This window comes from Cupressus sempervirens, chromosome 3, assembly GCF_028749045.1.
Source record: "Cupressus sempervirens isolate cs-2001-9-10 chromosome 3, ASM2874904v1, whole genome shotgun sequence".
NCBI lineage: Eukaryota > Viridiplantae > Streptophyta > Pinopsida > Cupressales > Cupressaceae > Cupressus > Cupressus sempervirens.
The window spans coordinates 294,632,220-294,650,488 of NC_143120.1; the positions used below are offsets into that span (position 1 = coordinate 294,632,220).

At 38.5% G+C, this 18,269-nt stretch overlaps 1 protein-coding gene across 1 annotated transcript in view; it reads right to left on the reverse strand.

Moving 5' to 3' along the window:
• LOC149566133 (ACT domain-containing protein ACR12-like) overlaps positions 1-17,531 on the reverse strand; it is a 220,169-nt gene extending 202,638 nt beyond the window's left edge. Inside the window, exon 1 of the mRNA XM_089819562.1 lies at positions 17,285-17,531. Coding sequence (XP_089675688.1) covers positions 17,285-17,466 — 182 coding nt within the window. The 5' untranslated portion in view covers positions 17,467-17,531. The remainder of the gene's footprint in view (positions 1-17,284) is intronic.
• Positions 17,532-18,269: the final 738 nt, after the last annotated feature.

Genomic DNA, 18,269 nt, shown 5'->3' on the forward strand with positions numbered 1-18,269 from the left:
ACCGCCTTTCCTTCTTCCGCTTCTCTATATTCCTTCAGAAACTCATTGCCTACTTTTTCTTCCTCAACACTCAACATGTTGCAGCTTGGAAAGACCTCATAATCTTCCATTTGCCAATGTAGCAATCCGTTCACCAAATCTAGGTCATCATCAGTTGATCCTCCTAATCTCAACACCCCTTCTTCATCTGGTTCCATCCTCTTTTTGTCTTCGTCATCACTCTCGCCTTCTCCTTCCGAGTCTAACGACGCTACTTCTTCCCCTACCATTTGTGTATGCAAATCAATTATAAATCTCCTACCTCCTCTCTCCATGGACAAGGTGTTCCATTTCCAATCATGCTTTACCTTTGCCTACTCCAGCCACCCCCGTCCCAGGATGGTGTCGTACCCTCTTCTCCTCAGTGGAATGACCACAAAATCCAGTAAGAATGGTTGTGTCCCAATTGTTACCGGCTGTGCCATCAAAGTTCCCAACGGCTTTATTCCATGCTGATCTACTGTGAGTAACTGGAAAGTAGGTGGCCATAGTGTGGGTTGTCCAAGCTTTTCCCAAATATCTTCCGGCAGCACGTTGACTCCCGATCCTCCATCTACAATTGTATCTGTCAGCACAGTACCCAAAATGCCCATCTCCACTACTGCCGAGTGCCTCCCTGTTGTAAGTGCCAGTAGCATCGGGTCTGTTGCCGTTCATCCCTTACTATCCTTTGCTTCCTCCGTCACTCTCGGGGACTATGTCATATTCATAACGGTTGTATGCAATTGTGGCATCGTGAGAAGGTCATTTAGTTTAATCGGCACTTCCGTTTGCATTATCTGTTTCACCATGTTTTGTTCCGCCAAGTTTCTTTTCGAAGTTTCAGCAGTGTCCTTTACTTGTGACTTCTCTGCTTTCATCTTCTTTTCTCTCTATTCATGCTTTTTGTAACCTCTCCTTCTCTTCTTCCGCATTCGGATATTTTTCTTTCTTCGCCTGTTCCCATGTGATTGTCAGTACCTTCTCATCACACGTTTCAATGCTTAATAGATTTACACCTTGCTTTGGACATTTTGCATCTTCATGGTCCCTTGGACCACACCATCTACATAGTAGTTGTGGCGTCTCCTTCGTAGGACAGTCCCTAGCAAAGTGACTCCAAAGATTGCATGCCTAGCACTGTATCATTTGTCGTCCACTCACTTTTACTATATTCTACTTCAGCCTCCATTGTTATTGTTGTTGTTTCCACCCCTTCCGCGTTTGTTATTATTGCAATATCCACCTGAAGTTGCATCATTGCTTGTGTTATTGTTGTTGGACACTTCTTGTATTAGTAACACCTGCTAGTGTCCTTTTGCTTTCATGTTAAACGGGCACTCTTTCAAAGAATGTCCCACCATCTAACAGATGTCACAAAACTATTTCTTCGAGCATGAGCCCTTCATATGGCCATCCTCTTTGCAATCTGTGCACCACGGTTCTCCCTTCATTGTGTCCAGATTCTTTTTCAAATTCTTGAATTCTTTCATCATTCGAAGCATATCTTTTTGTAATGCTCGCACCTTCTTGTTCGATTCCTCATCACTACTGCTACTTTCTGAGGATGAATCAACTGAATCAGAGGATTTATGCTTTTTCTTCTTACTTGTCTTTTGTTCACTTTCTGAATCCATTGCATGAGTATATGCGTCGATGTACAATGCCGGTGGTACAATCTTCATCTTCTTTTTCAGAGCCAGTCGTAGCCCCTCTACAAACCACCATTTTTTCAAACCGTAGGCTAGTTGACTTTCCATCTTCCCAACCAGTTCTTTCAGTCATCTGGCATAAGCCCGGACTGTTTCATTCTTTCCCTCTTTAGTACTGTATATCTCTGCCACTATTTCATTATCGTCACAAAGCAATCTGAATTCTGCTATAAATTCTTTTTTAACATTCTCCCATGTATTGAGTTTTTGAGGACTGGTGTCGGAAAACCAATCTATTGCCACACCCCGCAGGGTTGCTGGGAACTGTCTAACCCAATCGTCTTCATCCATCACGCCATTTTCCATTCATATGGTTTTACACGTTTTATAATGTCAGATAGGGTCTATTGTACCATCACCATGAAACTTGGGTAATTTTTCTTTAGGACCTACCATCGTTACTTTCCTTTGATTCTGAGGTACTTGCTGAGCACTCGCGCTATTCAAAGTACCCACACTGTTCAAAGAACCCACGCTATTCCAAGCACCTGCACTGCTCTAGATAACAGCCTTGTTTCTGACAACTGCGTTGCTTGGTGAAAGGTCTTCTTCAGGTGAGGTTGTTCTATTCTCCGCCTATATCTGTTCATTTGGTGTATCGGAAATGAAGAGTTCACTCCACGCTCATGCTCCCTCGGTACTCCGAGCCGTGCGAGTTGCTTCTCTTCCGTTCGGACACTCCCCTCGGCGTATACAAGTTAAGAAACTCCTTTGTTTCTTCCACCAAATTTAATCATTGTCAAGTCTCCTCCAACAATTCCTCGGCACTCCTCAGTCTACTAGGTGAGTGCACTCCCTCTATTTGTGCCTCTTCACCCTTCGGTGCCCCTCGGCAATCTGTTGAAGCCTTTGCCTGCGCTCTGCCTGCTATGCTAGAATTAAAACTTCTTGTGTTGTACGTAGTTCATCCTTATCTTTCACCTTGTTCCTATCTTTAAGCAAATTCAGCATTAATCTTCATATCATTCCTTCATTCCAGGTACGTCTAGCAACGGCGCCAAATGTTTACCTTACAAGGTAAGAAACTTAACACATGTAGTATAGCACGATTCAACGCAAAACAGATACTTTATTCATATATGCACTCAATGGCTACACTCCGAATACAATGACTACAATGATCACAATAATGATTCCAAAGTCCCTTTTGGACATGTACATATACCTTTCCAAAGGGGTGACTCAAGCGTCACGCGCCCGTTCGGATACTATTCTACCCATCGGCTACACTATACATTTTACCGACAACAGTGCAAGTGTTGTGGACTATGCCCTCACTTGTGCTTCCTTCATTCCCTTCATCTACAGTTTCACTGTCACCTGCCTTCCCTTGGCTGATCATGCTCTCCTCAACCTCGTGCTTCGCTTCTCCCCCTACTATTCGCCCCCCCTTTCCCACCCCCCACTGGCAGCTACCCGCACCCATGTTCGCTTCTACGTCCTCGAGAGTGATGGTGACCTTTTCCTCATCCATCTCAGATGGCTTCTTCCCCCTAGTGGTTTCTCCGGATTTGAACCAGTCTCCTCCATGTTCGACCTTTTAGCCATTACAATCTGGGAGTCTGCTCTCCTCTCCATCCCCCATTACCCCCGCAACTGCTCCTTACATCATAGCACTTTCCCTATGAACCATTGGTTCAATGACGACTATAAATCCTTCCACCGCTGCTTGCGCTCTGCTTTCATGTCTCTCTGATGATTTCACCAGCATGCGTCGGTCCCATAGCTGTTTCCTATGCTACAAGAAACCATTGTTCATTGCTTCCCAGGTGTTGTTCCCTTTGCGAAATGTTATCATGCAACCTAAAGCTCTTCTAGTGCACTTTATACCCTCATTGCCTCCCCGCCCTCCACCCTCGATCTCAACTCCCTCACCACCCATGCCTCCATGCTCTATGACATTCCAAGCCAACCTCCTCTCCACCTCACCCCACCTCCCAACTACCACCTTTTCACCCCGTCCAACATCTGTGAAGCCATCAGATTCATGAGCTTCAACAAGACAACTAACAAGGAGGGTTTACAAGCTCAGCTCCTTAAGCTTGGTGTCCCTATCTTGGTATCCTTTCTTCCAATGCTCTTCAATAGAGTTGTTTGCGCTAGTTTTCCTGATTCATGGTCAAGACACATCATATATCTCATTCACAAGACCGGCTTGGCTTCGGACCCAAGCAACTACAAAACTAACATGATTGGGCACACCTTTGCCAAGCTCTATGCTACAACATTGAAGATTATTCTTTCTAGCAATCTTGATAAGAGAGCTTGCAGAGCCGGAGGCCAAGCTAGCTTTTCAGCGAACTACCAGACCATGAACCACATCTTGACTCTACAGGCCATCATTTAGGAGGCTCGTCGCCACTCTACGAAAGTCTACTATTGTTTCGTGGACTTTCATAAGGCCTTTAATGTCATACTGCGGGTGGCCCTTTTCTAGAGATTGAGAGACATCGAGATTTCAGAGTCTTATTAACAGTTATTATGAGATTACATGAGTGTGACTGGTAGATTTAGGACGTCAAAGGGTTTCGCAACTCCCATTCGGAGCACTATTGGGGTGAAACGAGGTTGCCCTCTTTCCCCCACCTTGTTTGGCATTTATATTGATGAGCTCAATTCCTTTCTCAGGGACTCCTTGCTCCCTAGTGACGGTTGCTACTTACATCAAGTCTTGATCTCCATTCTCCTATTTGTCAATGATGTGACCTTTTTGGCCTCCTTTCCTGAGAGTCATGAGAGGCTTCTTAATGGCTTGGCTTTCTTTTGTCACCTTTGGCAGCTTTTATGAACCTGAGTAAGACTTGGGTTACAGTCTTCAACTATTTGAAGACTTCGTACTTGCACTTCTATTTTCAAGGTTAGAAGATCGAGTTACCACATTCTATGTCTACCTCGGGGTCAAGTGTAATAACCCCAACAGATTATAACTCCTTCCAACACCAAAAATCTTTATACTTTAGTTGTTTGACATTTCGTCAAACACTTTGCAAGCAAGGGTCCTCTGACTAATATAACTTTTCAGATTGCTACAGTGATTCTTGTTTGGATTTGCCTCAAAGAGAATGCTTACAAAAGACTCCAAATTGTGTAAACAATGATCTAACATAAATATGCAACTAATTTTTGGCAATAGTGAATGCATATATGAGTTCTAATCATGAAAATGATCACCTACAGCCAACTGGTATTTTAACAAACAGTTGGTATGCAAGCTAACTGGCTGATAAAAAATGATATATTAATGCTCAAAGACAACTATTAATGACCAGCAATTGTATCTCCTTAATTGAGAATGAGTATCCAATACAATATTCATACTAAGTTAGCCAAGACTCTTGGCATTTACAAAGATATCTAAATATGATGATTGCTGGTAAAGTAATATGCACCTACAGTTGCCAATGAAAACTAATGCAACACTAAATATCTAACTTCAATACTCCCCTACAGCAGTACGCTAATCACATGCATGATTAAATACAACTAAAGCCATGGATTGCTGATACCATTGTGAGGAATGTAAAAATGAATGATGTATCTATTAATGAATGATAGGTCTGATACGAAATGACAATTACAACAGCACTCTATAGTGAAAGGCAACTATGAAAATACACATCAAACCTGGCATATGAAGTCGCCTTAGAGAATAGATGTATTGCAATACCATTGAATAGAAAATAACCTCCTCAAGTGCCCAAGTCGTGCCTCTCTAGCTGCTGCCCATGATTGTAGATGGCTGTAATAATTTTCTTTGCTTTTTCAAATTTGCTTTTTCAGATTGCTTTTTTTTTGGATTGCTTTTTCGGACTTGCTTTTTCGGCCTGCTTTTTCGGTTCTGCCTTTTCGGCCTGCTTTTTTTCGAACTGCTTTTTCGGTCTGCTTTTTTCGAATTGCTTTTTCGGCCTGCTTTTTCAAACTGCTTTTTCGGCCTGCTTTTTCGAACTGCTTTTTCGGCTTGCTTTTTGTACTCAAATATTTTTTCTCAATGTAGCACAAATAGAAGACTGAAGTATCTTCCTCCCAGCTGCAATAATTCAAGTGATATTTCACACCCTCAAAATCGCGTACCAATTGAGAGTTTTCGTTCTCAATGACCACAAATATTTTTTCTCAATGTAGCACAAATAGAAGACTGAAGTATCTTCCTCCCAGCTGCAATGATTCAAATGATATTTCACACCCTCAAAATTGCGTACCAATTGAGAGTTTTCGTTCTCAATGGCCAGTTGTGACTATTGCAGAAACCCTAGGCTCCACAATGCACATCAACAAACATCAACATCAACAACAACAAATCTGGATGATTAGAATGAAGCCCAGGGTACCTATTTATTCTTTTTCCTCCACTTTCTCCAGAAGCTTCTAGAACATTATTTTATTTTATCTATTAAGTGACTTTATAAAATATTTTATAATTCAAGTCACTTTATTAAACTAATTAAATATAAAGTTACCTTTTAATATTTATTTATTTGATAACTTTATAAATAATTAACTTAATACCACTTATTTATTTAATTAAATAATTAATTAGTCATCCTCATAAAATATTCATTATTTTGGACAACCTAATTAATTAAATTAATTAAATCAAATTGCCTCCAAAATGGGGACATGACATCAAGTTCTCTGGACCTCGCTTCAATTTGAGACCAGCCATCCAGTCTAGAGTTAGTAAGGGGATGGGCTCCCTTTCTATGCTCAAGAGACAGTGCTTCAGACATCACTTCCAGGACACTTTGTCTAAGCTTTCCCTCCTGGACTCTTTGGTCAGACCGATGCTTCTTTATGGCTCGGTGGTTTGGGGGCCCTCTATTCTCAACTCGGATTGGGCCTCCATTGAGCGCATCCAAACTCTGTTGCTCTAGTGTATTATCGGATGTCATCGGCTCACCCCTCATAGTATTATTCTAGCCAAGTTTGGGGCCCATCCCTTCAAATTGGCCACCACTTTTTTATCTGATTTGGTTTCTTCACCATCTTTGTAGCTTTGTCAACTCTATGGGTGACTAGCATAGATACACATACTTGGCTTATTGTTCCTCAATCATAATTGCGGAGTCTGATCTGGCCTCCCATGCCCGTTGTTGGTTTGTGCAAGCTTCTTCCTTACTAGTTCGATCACAATTGATATTGACCACCTCCCTCCCTTTCAGTACTTGCTTGATACTCGCGCTCACCTTCTCCCCTCACAACAAGAGTTGAACGAGCATGTCATATTTGACATTTATAGATAGTACATCACCACAATGTGGTGTAACCTTGCTGGGGGGTTACGTCCGAAGATGACCTTTTATGTTCAGCACTTCCTTGATATTTGAGACGGTATTATTGTGCGCCCTAGCTACCTATTTAGACATTGGTGTCATGCCTTACACATCTCCCTTAGGTCCTTCAAAGTTGGCTCCCACCGGCTTCAGATCCTAACAGACCATCACATTGTTAGAGAGGACCAGACTTGTCATGTGTGCACCTTGGCTATGCCTGAGGGAGATCCATTTCATTTTTGTTTACCCTACATACTACGAGATTCGAGGGAGATTCTATTGCTTATTCAGTGAGTGCTACTCCCTTGCGGCCTTTTTCAGCTATATGGACTAGAGGTGTCTTGCATTGGATCTCCAAAAGACTGTGCAATTCCGCAACCACACTTTGCAACTCCTATTCCCCCAGAGAGAGGCCCCGATTCAGCTCATCGCCACTTTCTTTTCTCCCTTGTCTCTGACTCATGGGAAAAAGCAACCATCTTGTGCCATCACCACCAATCACTCCAAATCTGTGAGCCTCATAGTAGTTATATTCGTCAACGGCACACCCCAAGCAGTTCTCGGCTGCGGCTAGGGGCCCATTGCTCGCACTAGTCCATACCTTTGGTGCTTGACTTCTTTCAACCGAGGAAGGACCCTTAGTCCTTTCCTCGTTGGGTTGTTGCTCCTTGCTCCTATTAATCCCTATTTGCTTTTTCCCAAGCACCGTTTGGTGTTCTTGTAGCTGGTTGTCTTTCTTCTTGTATACTTTTCATTACCATAGACCCTTGGGTGGTCTTTTGTTGGACATTAATAAATTTATCTTATCTGCTGCAATATTTGTAATTTAAGTATTTTATAATCAACAAAACCCCATTTTTATTAAAAATATCAAGATTAATGTAATGATCCCTTTTAGGACCATACTTGATTTGTTCTAGAATTCCCCTTTCAAGGTTTGAATCATACTTAGCAATCATTATTTGTAATGTTTCAATAGATCTATATATATATATATATCTATATATATATATATATATATATATATATATATATATATATATATATATATATATATATATATATATATATGTATGTATGTATGTATGTATGTATGTATGTATGTATGTATGTATGTATGTATGTATGTATGTATTTCATGGAATTCCATCACTTTCACCATGTGCTAGATTTATTCCTAAGATGGTAGAATTATTGCGTGAAGGTCACGTGAAACAGGCTACAAGCAATCTCCCTCCAGGCCTAACCCTAGTATTAGGATAATCCATCATGTGCCCAAAATTGCTCCACCTCTCCCTTCCACAAACCCTCTAACTTAAGAATTCTTAGAAAGAGATAAGAGAAAGACTCATATGATCTACAATTAGAATGTTTGGTTTTTTCTATAATCTTATATTAGTGTTTGATTATCTCTTATATATTTATATAAACACAATTTCATAAACACATATAATTATGATTTATCTTTATTAATATAAAATTTCTTTATTATTTATGTATTATTCATGTGTATGAAATAAATCATGGGCAAGAAATTACAATGCTTTTGATAGTCAATGAGAAAAGTGGACACTAGGCAAAATGGATTGACTATGCTTGAAATTGGAATTTCCTGATAGCAGAAGTGTCACCTCATCGTCCTTATCTTGTAGATTTATTTAATCTTTTAGTAAAGAGAATATATCTCTTGATACTCAACATTTCAAACTTTAATTAAACATCTTCTAACAATATAATCTTCTTATGAATAAATGTGATGGTTCATATTCCCAATTGCTTCATCTTTCAGATTTTCCCATCTTCATGAATTTTTTCTCATGGCTTTGGCTTAAACTTGCACTAGTATCTCAACCCTTGAATTTGTCTTGGGTGACTTGATTTGTATCCTCTTCTCATCCCAAAATCCTCAAGCATGAGCCTTCCTTACTGTAGCATTCACTTGCAATCTTAAAATTACGAGCATCTCCTCTTGCTTGACATCTCCTTGAACAATCTTTCCTACAAGAAAAAGAGAGGACGATGCACCAAACTTGCGAAATTGATAAGAAAATATTAAAGTTCATGTAGTATTCGACGTCAAAATAGAGATGCAAAATTAACTTTCTCAGGTTAGGATCGTCCCACATGCAAATTTTGAAGTGAAAAATCATATGAAAATCAAGGAAAATAAACAAGTATTCTGATTTGCCATGTCTGGACTTTACTTTCTCTCTCCCTTTCTCTGATTTTTTTGGGGGAGAAATCCGAATTATTTTTGGAATGGTGTTTAAATAATTTCATCTACCCCCTTTATAGATGATGACATAATTGAAAAGGTGTGACCTCCTAAGTCAGCCAACCTGGCTAAAACTAGTCAATGAATTTTTTTTTTAAACTAGTTGCATTTAGTTTTCTCTCTTAAGCCGACTTGGCCAGGAGTTTGGAAGTGTTTTCGAACTTAAAATCTTCCCTCCTAACCAAAAATGAATTTCATCATTAAGTGTTTGATCGATTTGCAAAGGGGGCGGAGTTTCATAGCTTGTGAGGATGAAATCCTCATGAAAGGGTGGAACCAAGGAATTTGTATTTCACCACCTTTGAATGTTCATCCGATTAACCTCATGCTTTTCATCACCTTTTATCCTTCATCTAACACTTAGAAGCAGAATCAAATATCCAACCTGATTGCCCTCATGGCAGAATTCATAGCACTCAAGGATTAGGGGATGAGCAGAATTTCATGCTTGGAAAGGATAAAATCTTCAATCTTAGCAGAAATCCAATCGGTATGAGGATTTTGTCTTGTTGGTGCACATCATCCCTCCTCATGATCTCGTGTCAATGTCTTGGAAACAAATTTTAACATTACCATCTCAGGGCAAAAACTTGAAGGGGTTGAGGATTTCACTCATGCTTGGCAGAGATTAGAGGGGAGTAAGACTTTTGGTGTACATAAGGATTATGATCAAATCAAACTTGACTATAGTTTACCTACCTTCGAACATGCCTCCATGCTGAATCGAAGGAAGATTTGATCCTCTCAACTTCATGATTTTGAATGCTGCCATAGATGCTTGTGCTTATGAGCAGAAGCTCTCATAGTTGGATAATTATTATTTCTGCTAAGTTTGTATTCTCTTTAGTCTTTCAAATCAACAGTCGCTTCTTTAAGTCCATCGTTGTTTGTTTTTTCATAGATTTCTAAAACTCTACCAAACTCCCTTCTCTCCACGTGGGGATTCACATAGGATGAGGATTCTAACTAGGAGTTGGGTAGAATTATGAAGGAAGAGAGGACTTTATCCTCGAGATATGGCAGAATCTGCCATCTCTCGAGGGCTTCTAGTTTTGCTTTGATCTTCTCTCTCACAATCAGCTCCAAACTTCTTCCATCAATCTTTGATTTGGGCTATGGAATCATCATAACATGAACTCAAAGGGCGGATATCTAATAGGTTTAAGGATAAAAATTGGGTAAGAGGCAGATTTTGCACCTACCCGAGGATTAGACGCTTTTCGCTTGGTCAAGTTTTCTCTCAAAACTTCTCAATTCCCAACAAACTTTGAACTTCAGCCCTTCAATGAGTTACCTTACTCCCTTAAAAGTTTAAATCTCTTAATTACTAGGAAGGTGGAAATCAAGTGGAGGTCAAGATTCTCAAGCTACAGGGAGGGTAGGATTTCTATGCTAGAGAGGATTTTGTCCCTATGCAACTCTCAGCCCCTACACTTAGTGAAATTTTCCCAATCAAGCACTTGCCAAGATTAGACTTCAGTTCCAGAACATAATTGATTTTAATCTCAAGCCCTCCTTCCCAACTTCGTCAAACTCATCATCTAAAGGTTGAAGTCTCAAAATTCTTGCTAGTTGGAACCTCTAAGACCACCTACGCCTACTGTTGGAGCAAAAGAGGCGGTCCCCATTTGCAATGGGGCGATGGTGTGAAACATCACCATAGAACTCCTTTGGAAACCTTGATTTGTGAGATACTTATCAGTTTTCATGTACCATGCTCGAGAAGCCTATTTGAGGCCATAGAGTGTTTTTGCCATAGAGTGTTTTTACCAGTTTAAGTGCTTAGTGTTCTTTACCAACAACCTTGAATCTAAGAGGTTGAATCATGTACACCTCTTCCTATAAATCATCATTTAGGAAGGCACTTTTGACATCCATTTGATGGACCTTCCAATCACACCAAGCTACCATGACTTGGACTAATTTGATGGTGCTCATCTTTGTTGATGGAGAAAAGGTCTCCTCATAATCAATCCCTTCACGTTGAGGGTAGCTTTTGGCCTCGAGATGAGCCTTGTGCTTATCTAGAGTACCATCAACCTTGTATTTGATGTTGTAGACCTATTTGCTTCCAATGGGTTTCTTTCCTAAAGGAAGATCCAACAAATCCCAAGTTTTATTTACAACAAGCTATGATGCTCAGTTTTCATGCTTTCTTCCCACTTGGGTATCTCTTTCACGCCTGGGTATGTTTTAGCCTCATACACACTATGAATGTTGACAGTGAGAAAAAAATTACAAAATCAAAAGATTTTCTCTTCTTCTAAGTAACACTACCCTTGATGAGTTCATCATCATTAAGATTGCCAATCGTCTTAGCTCACCATTTAGGCCAAAGAATAGAAGTGCCAACATAAAAAGTAGGAGGTGCTATAGAATCATCATCATCAAATAGAAGATCAGATGAATCTTAAGAAAAATCAGGTGGTGTAGTTGCATGTTTGGGTGACTGTGCAAGAGAAGGAATTGGTGGAGAGACAGGAATAAGAATAATTGGCGCCTTTTCAATGGAAGCCCTCCCATTAGGTGGACCTAGTGGAAGACAAACACCCAAGTCTTGAGCCTTGAGAGACTAATCCTCTAAATCCATAACTAGAGGAGAGAGCTGAAATGGCCCTCATTCCTCATCAAAGACATTGACAATGAGACAATTAGTCTCAATATCAATTGGTCAATAGGCTTTTATTACCACTATAGCCAATTAGCATCAGTTTCTGGCTCTTGGCATTTAACTTGGTGCATTTAGCATCAAGAAGCTAGACAAAAGCAGTGGAGCAAAAAACTTTGAGATGGTTGATTTTGGGTTTACAGCTTGACCAAGCCTTTTCCAAAGTTTTTGTCATGATAACCACTATAGGAAAGCGGTTGAGAAGATAGACAACAGTGTTGACTACTTCAGCCCAACATCTCTTTGCAACACTCTTCTGTTCAAGCATAGACTGGGTCATTTCGGTAATCAAGTAGTTTCACGCTCAATGACACTATTTTGATGAGGAGTGCAGGATGTTGTTAATAGGTGCTTTATGCCATCTTGTCCACCAAAATATGGGATAAGGCAGAGGAATAAAATTCTCCCCCATTCTTAGTTTTAAGAGTACCAATATATTGACTACACTCTTTTTCTACAAATGCTTTGAACTTTTGAAACAAAACAAGCACCTCTGATTTTTTATGAGGGAAATGCGCTCACCTTTCATGGCTGAAATCATCAACAAAAAGTAAGAAATACCTGGACCCAGTAACAGGAGTAGCCATAGGTCCATAGTATCAACATGGACTAGTTGTAGTATCTCAAAATCTCTCTAGGAGTAGCCACCTAAAAACAAAGTGCAATGTTGCTACCCAACTTGACATGCTTTGCATACTCCAAGGTTCTAGGTTTGAATCTCTAGCAGCCTAATGACAAGATCTCCCCAAAAATGTTGAAAAAGATAGTGCACATTTAAGTACCCATATTTTTTTATGCCAAAGTGTACTCACAAAGGAGCAATGGGTTGCCAACAAGCTCCTAAGAATTACTGAAGTCAACAAGTCTGAATAGACCATGATTCTCAAGACGTACAACAATAGTAGGTTAAGTCTCTCAATCAATTATACTACACTTTAGCTGAGGTGAATGTTTCAAAATTTGACCAATTGAGAGAATGTTAAGTTCCATTCCTAGACAATAGTACACATTAGAGAAAATTGGTTTCCTTCATCAAGATTGAATCTGTATGCTGCCATTTTTGACAAAGGTGTAATCTACCCCTCCAAAAGTAACTCAATATGGGAACGGCTGAAAAATTTGTGAACCAACGATGACTGAAGTGGTGAAAAGCACTAAATCAATATACCAAGCAGAGGATTTTACATGATCCATATGTCTTTTAGTCATGAAGGTGTAAAAGGTGGATTCAACCTGCTTAGTGTGCTCCCCAACATGCGCTTTAGGTTGTGCATTAGATTCCTTCGCTTGAGTAGCTAAGTGTTTACAACACTCCAACTTTATATGACCAAGCTTATGGCAGTAGTTACACTGAATATTTTTCTCCTTTTGGCCTTCTGATGATTGAGTAGAGGGATTTTGTTAAAAAGACTGGGAGAACTAATAGTTGTATGTGTCCTTACAAATAGAGTTAGTTGAGAAAGCTTATGTGTTTGACAATGAATTGGTACTGCTATCAAATTGTTGTTTCCAATGATCTTGTCATGGGAGCATTATACAGAGACCAAAACATGAAACATCAAAATGAGTGGGAGCAATGTTGAGAATTTTAACAAAGTGCTCAAAGGAAAATGGAAGACTCTTCAGGGTGATCACCATCATGTCTTCTTCCATTTTGTGTCCAATAGCTTCTAGTTAATCTCGAATGTCCTTGACTTTATTGAGATTATCCTGCAGGGAAACCTATTCATCCACATGATAGTTAAAAGTATGTCCTTCAAGAAGAATGCACAACCCTTATCAAAGGTTTCATGCAAACCTTTGAGATGCATCCAAATTTCAGCAGTTGTTTTGCAGAAAGGAACTTCAATAGCTAATCATTAGTGACAAAAATTTTGATGAGCATAACAACTTGTCAATTTGCTCATAAAAATTATCTTGCTCTTTGCCTTCTTCCTCAAGATGATTAGTCTTCCCCAAAACAATTTTGTCAAGACATTTGTATTCAAAAATCATCATCATAAGTTGCTTCCAAGTATTGTAGTTTCTATCGTTGAATTTTTTACTACTGCCAGTATGAAATACAAAGGTCAACTGTGGTTGACCTGATGGCGACACAAATATGGATGCTGAATACAATCAACATGTGGTCAGATTTTTTATAAGATTAAGGCAAAAAATATACATGACTTCAAGATAGAACAATAGATTTCCAACATGAATTCCAATACAGAAATTTCAAAAGACCTACAAAAATTCAAGAACCTAGAAAAGCTCTCCAAAAACCCAAAAGGAAATTCTTATTTGAATTTGAATAAGAGTAGAAAAATTAGGGTTTTGACAAAACCCTCGATGAATGAAGAAAGGTGCAGACAATATCCACAAAAAATTCAAAGTGCGGACTACAGAGAAAAAGTGAGGAATTGAGAAACCCTAGGTGACGAAGTCAGATCAGAGAAAAATGACCATGAAAGGTCAAAAGTTGTAGGAAACGACCAAGAAGATGGTCTACTGAGTCGTTTGTAACCCACATGAATAGAAGAAAGCAACTATGTGTGCCCTAGAAGCATGGAAGTTTGATCAAGAGGGTCGACAAAATCATAGAGATGCCATTAAATGAGATTCGTGGGTTGCATAAAAACACCTTGTGTGTAACTATAGAAGAATGGATGACGTCATGCAAGGAGAAACCACAAAAGTCATTTTCGAAAAAAATAAAGCCCATAGAAGTCACAAAAATAATTAGGAAGGATGTCGATGGGTGCCACGAAAATAATTACTAAGAGCCACGAATATTTGAAAAACTTTCCAAAAAGTTTGGAAACAAATAATTTCATAAAGAAATTATTAAATTTTTCAAAAAATATTTATGAAGCTCTAATACCATGTTACACAAGTAAATGGTAAAATAATGGAATGATTATTAACAAAGAAAAAAATGTTCTTATATAATTTAGAAGAGAGATGTTTCTAAAAAGAAACATATAAATAATAGAAAGAATCTATTATACAAAATATCTACAATATCTAAAGTGACCATTAAATATAGAAACAATCTAACTAAGGAGATATTGTTCTAATAATGATTAGTTAAACAAAAGGGTGTCCAACTTGTTGGTTATGTGGTGAAGTTATTTCTTTGTACAGACAATGTCATCGCCCAAGATTTTAGGTAACACTTGAAAGCCCTAGAGAGCTTTTGTGAAGAGGTTGGGCTGCATATGAACACTAGCAAAACCAAGCTCATGATTTTCTCTTTGAAGGAAGCTTGTTAGAGATTGTGGAGAAATACAAGTGCTTAGGAATTGATTTCCACAATAGGCTTAGCTGGGAGACATGTAGAGCTAAACAAATACAAGAGGGTTGGAAAGCATCTTTCCTGCTGCAAAACAAGTGTAGAGAAGCAAAGTTATGAAATTGAAAAACTAAGAAAACTCTTTTCACCCTACTAGCAGCACCGGTTGCACTTTGTGGTTGTGAGGTTTAGGGGAGCAGCCTTTCAAATCACAAATGGAAATGAATAGAAAGAATTCAAGAGTATCTTATCACTGGTAACCTCAAAGTCAAATCAACAATTCCATATGAGATTCTCTTGGCGGAAGCGGGTATGATTTCAATGGAAGCTTTGGTGGTAACCTATTTTTTAAGCAATCTAAATAAAGTTGGAAATATGGATAATCATCGTTGTCCCAAACCAGTTGTCAAGGAGAAGCTAGTCCATAGAAAGAAAACGTGGATGAAACAAAACAAGGAGTGGCTAGCAAATGGGAAATTTGACAAGCAAAAATGTCCCTATAATAGTGAAGAGATAAAAAAATTTGTGCTAGAAAAACTCAAGGCTTCCATTAGGACAATACAAATGGGGTGAAAAAAGCTCATTATGCGAAAGAGTTCAATCCCGCTTGGGATCATGATGAAAAAGATTACTTGCAGGAGGCAATTATAAGGTAAGGATAGATTGCTAGTGGCGCAAACTAAGTTATCCGTTCAAGTTCAACAACAGGTTTGGGTATAAGAACCCAACACGTGGGTACACGAAAATTGTTTTTAAGGGTTTGGATACTTATGGGTACATGTGTGTGTGTGTGCATTATATATACAAAAAAATAAGAGAAATATACAAAATTGTAAAATTCAATCATTTCATAGCAAAAATGAGAGGTAAAATGAAATGAAAGAAGGTTTGAAAGCTTCATATTAGGGCATTTTAAGTTTATCAATAAAATAATTAAAATTTGTTTTTAAACCAAGTTTGGGTTGTGAGCTCTCACAAGTGTGCCAGCGTCTCTAGACAATGCGCTCAAGTGTGTGTTGGGTGCACATAGGGTGCGCACAAGATGCATGTGAGTTGAGCATGAGTTCATGGGTATGCGAACCTAGGCACACCCACAATGCTTGGAGCACACCCTATGCGCACCAAGCACGCACCGTAGATGAACCTATACCAGGTTTACAACTGAACCTGGTTCAAGAGCTCAAGTTGCAAACTTGGTAATGTAAAGCGCAATTAAGAGCAAGGTCTCCTCATCTAAGGTGCAAGACAAGTAGATGGATGACTCCCAAAGAAGCTTGGGAAGAAAGATTGTGTTCTTTTTGCATCAAAGAGGTAGTGGAAACTAAATGGCATTTATCTTTGAATGTGTTGCTTACCAAGATATTGATATTCAATATGAGAATATCTTAAAGGAAGGTTGCCTAGAACAAATTTTAAAAGAAGCAAAGATCAAAAAATTGTTGATTTCGTATTAAATGTCCACAACAGAAGAGCAAACATTATGAAGAACATAAAGAGATTTAGGATTGGATTCTTGGTTCCTTAGACCCCTTGGTCTCGTAGACATCATTAAAATTCATTCATTTATTCGTTCGATCATTAGAAAATATGCATTAGCTTATATGCCGTGGCCAACTCCACATGCATCCTTAAGTAGTGAAATCTAAGCTCGTGACTAATCCACGAGGGTGATCTAAGGGAATCCTTTACAATTGTCAAAAATAGTTACTAAAAATATTAGAAGACATGGAAACTTTGAATTGCAGACCCAGATTACAACTACTCATAAGCTTAAATATCATAATTAAGATAATAAGCTTCCATAGAAGAAACAAAAGCAAAAAAATATGTATCAACTGAATGAGATCATAAATGGTGGATGTAAAAATATCAATACTTTTTTATACAAAAAACTTTACAGATCCTATCCGCATCCGAGAAAAGAACCGCAGATATGCAACGGAACTACACTACATAGAGAGATATTATTGTAAAAGGAAGCCAAGATAAGCACTGAAGAAATAATATTATGCGTTGAATTCCGAAGCCTAAGAACTTTGCTGAATGATGCGAACGAAAAATTCATACTTTGGCGAGTTGGAGAGATAGATAAATCCAGTGGTAGAGTGTTGATGAGGAAAACGGCAGTGACGAAGGGCACGCGTACCCAACTTAGTGGCAGCAACTCCCTTGAGCATGGCAATTGGAGGACTTTGAAGATGAAGATGGCCCCTCACCTCATGTAATCCCCACAATTTTGCAGCTGCCATGCTCTTAAATTTCAACTACCCCTCAATTACTCTGGAAACCCTGATGTGTTTTCACCGAAAGTTGTAGCAGTTACTTCATCAGCACACAGTATATATACATATTTTTTAAACGGTATATATACGTTGTCACGGGAAATTTTATCGGCCTTTCTTGACCTTTTCCTGTTATTCACTATTCCTGCGATCCCACGGCAGTGCTTTCCTCGTAAAAGTATTAACCGTTGGATTTCGTAAAGTTGCGGGTCCTACTTGAGGGATCATCAGAGACCAACAAGCAGATTATTACTGGTAATGGTGAATTTCCCATACCAGTCACCACTTTCCCGTTTAGTTTTGTGACCACTGGGAGACTACTGAATGGATGAGGGTTTTGATGGTTCAAAGTTTCAATTTTTCAATTTAATTGACCAATTAATTCATTAAAAGAAACTTCAAATGTTTATATTTTTTCTATTTTTTCATTATTTTATAAATCACATTTTTCAATCATTCTATTGATCCATATTATTTTTGTTAGGAAGAAAAATCAATTTTCTTAACCAAAATACAAATATTTTCTCACAATTGTATTATGCATTAATTACAACTTTATCTTTTTCATATTTGTGACAACTTAATTAGATTTTCAAAAAGAATATCATTTTTATCTTTCACCTCACACCACTTCGGACAAAAATGAATGTTTTATTAATATTAATTATCACAATCTTTTTCTATTACCAAGTTCAAATATAAGTTAAATATTTTATATTTATTATTATTTTTAATATATTTATTAATTTTATATTGATGTTTATTTTTGT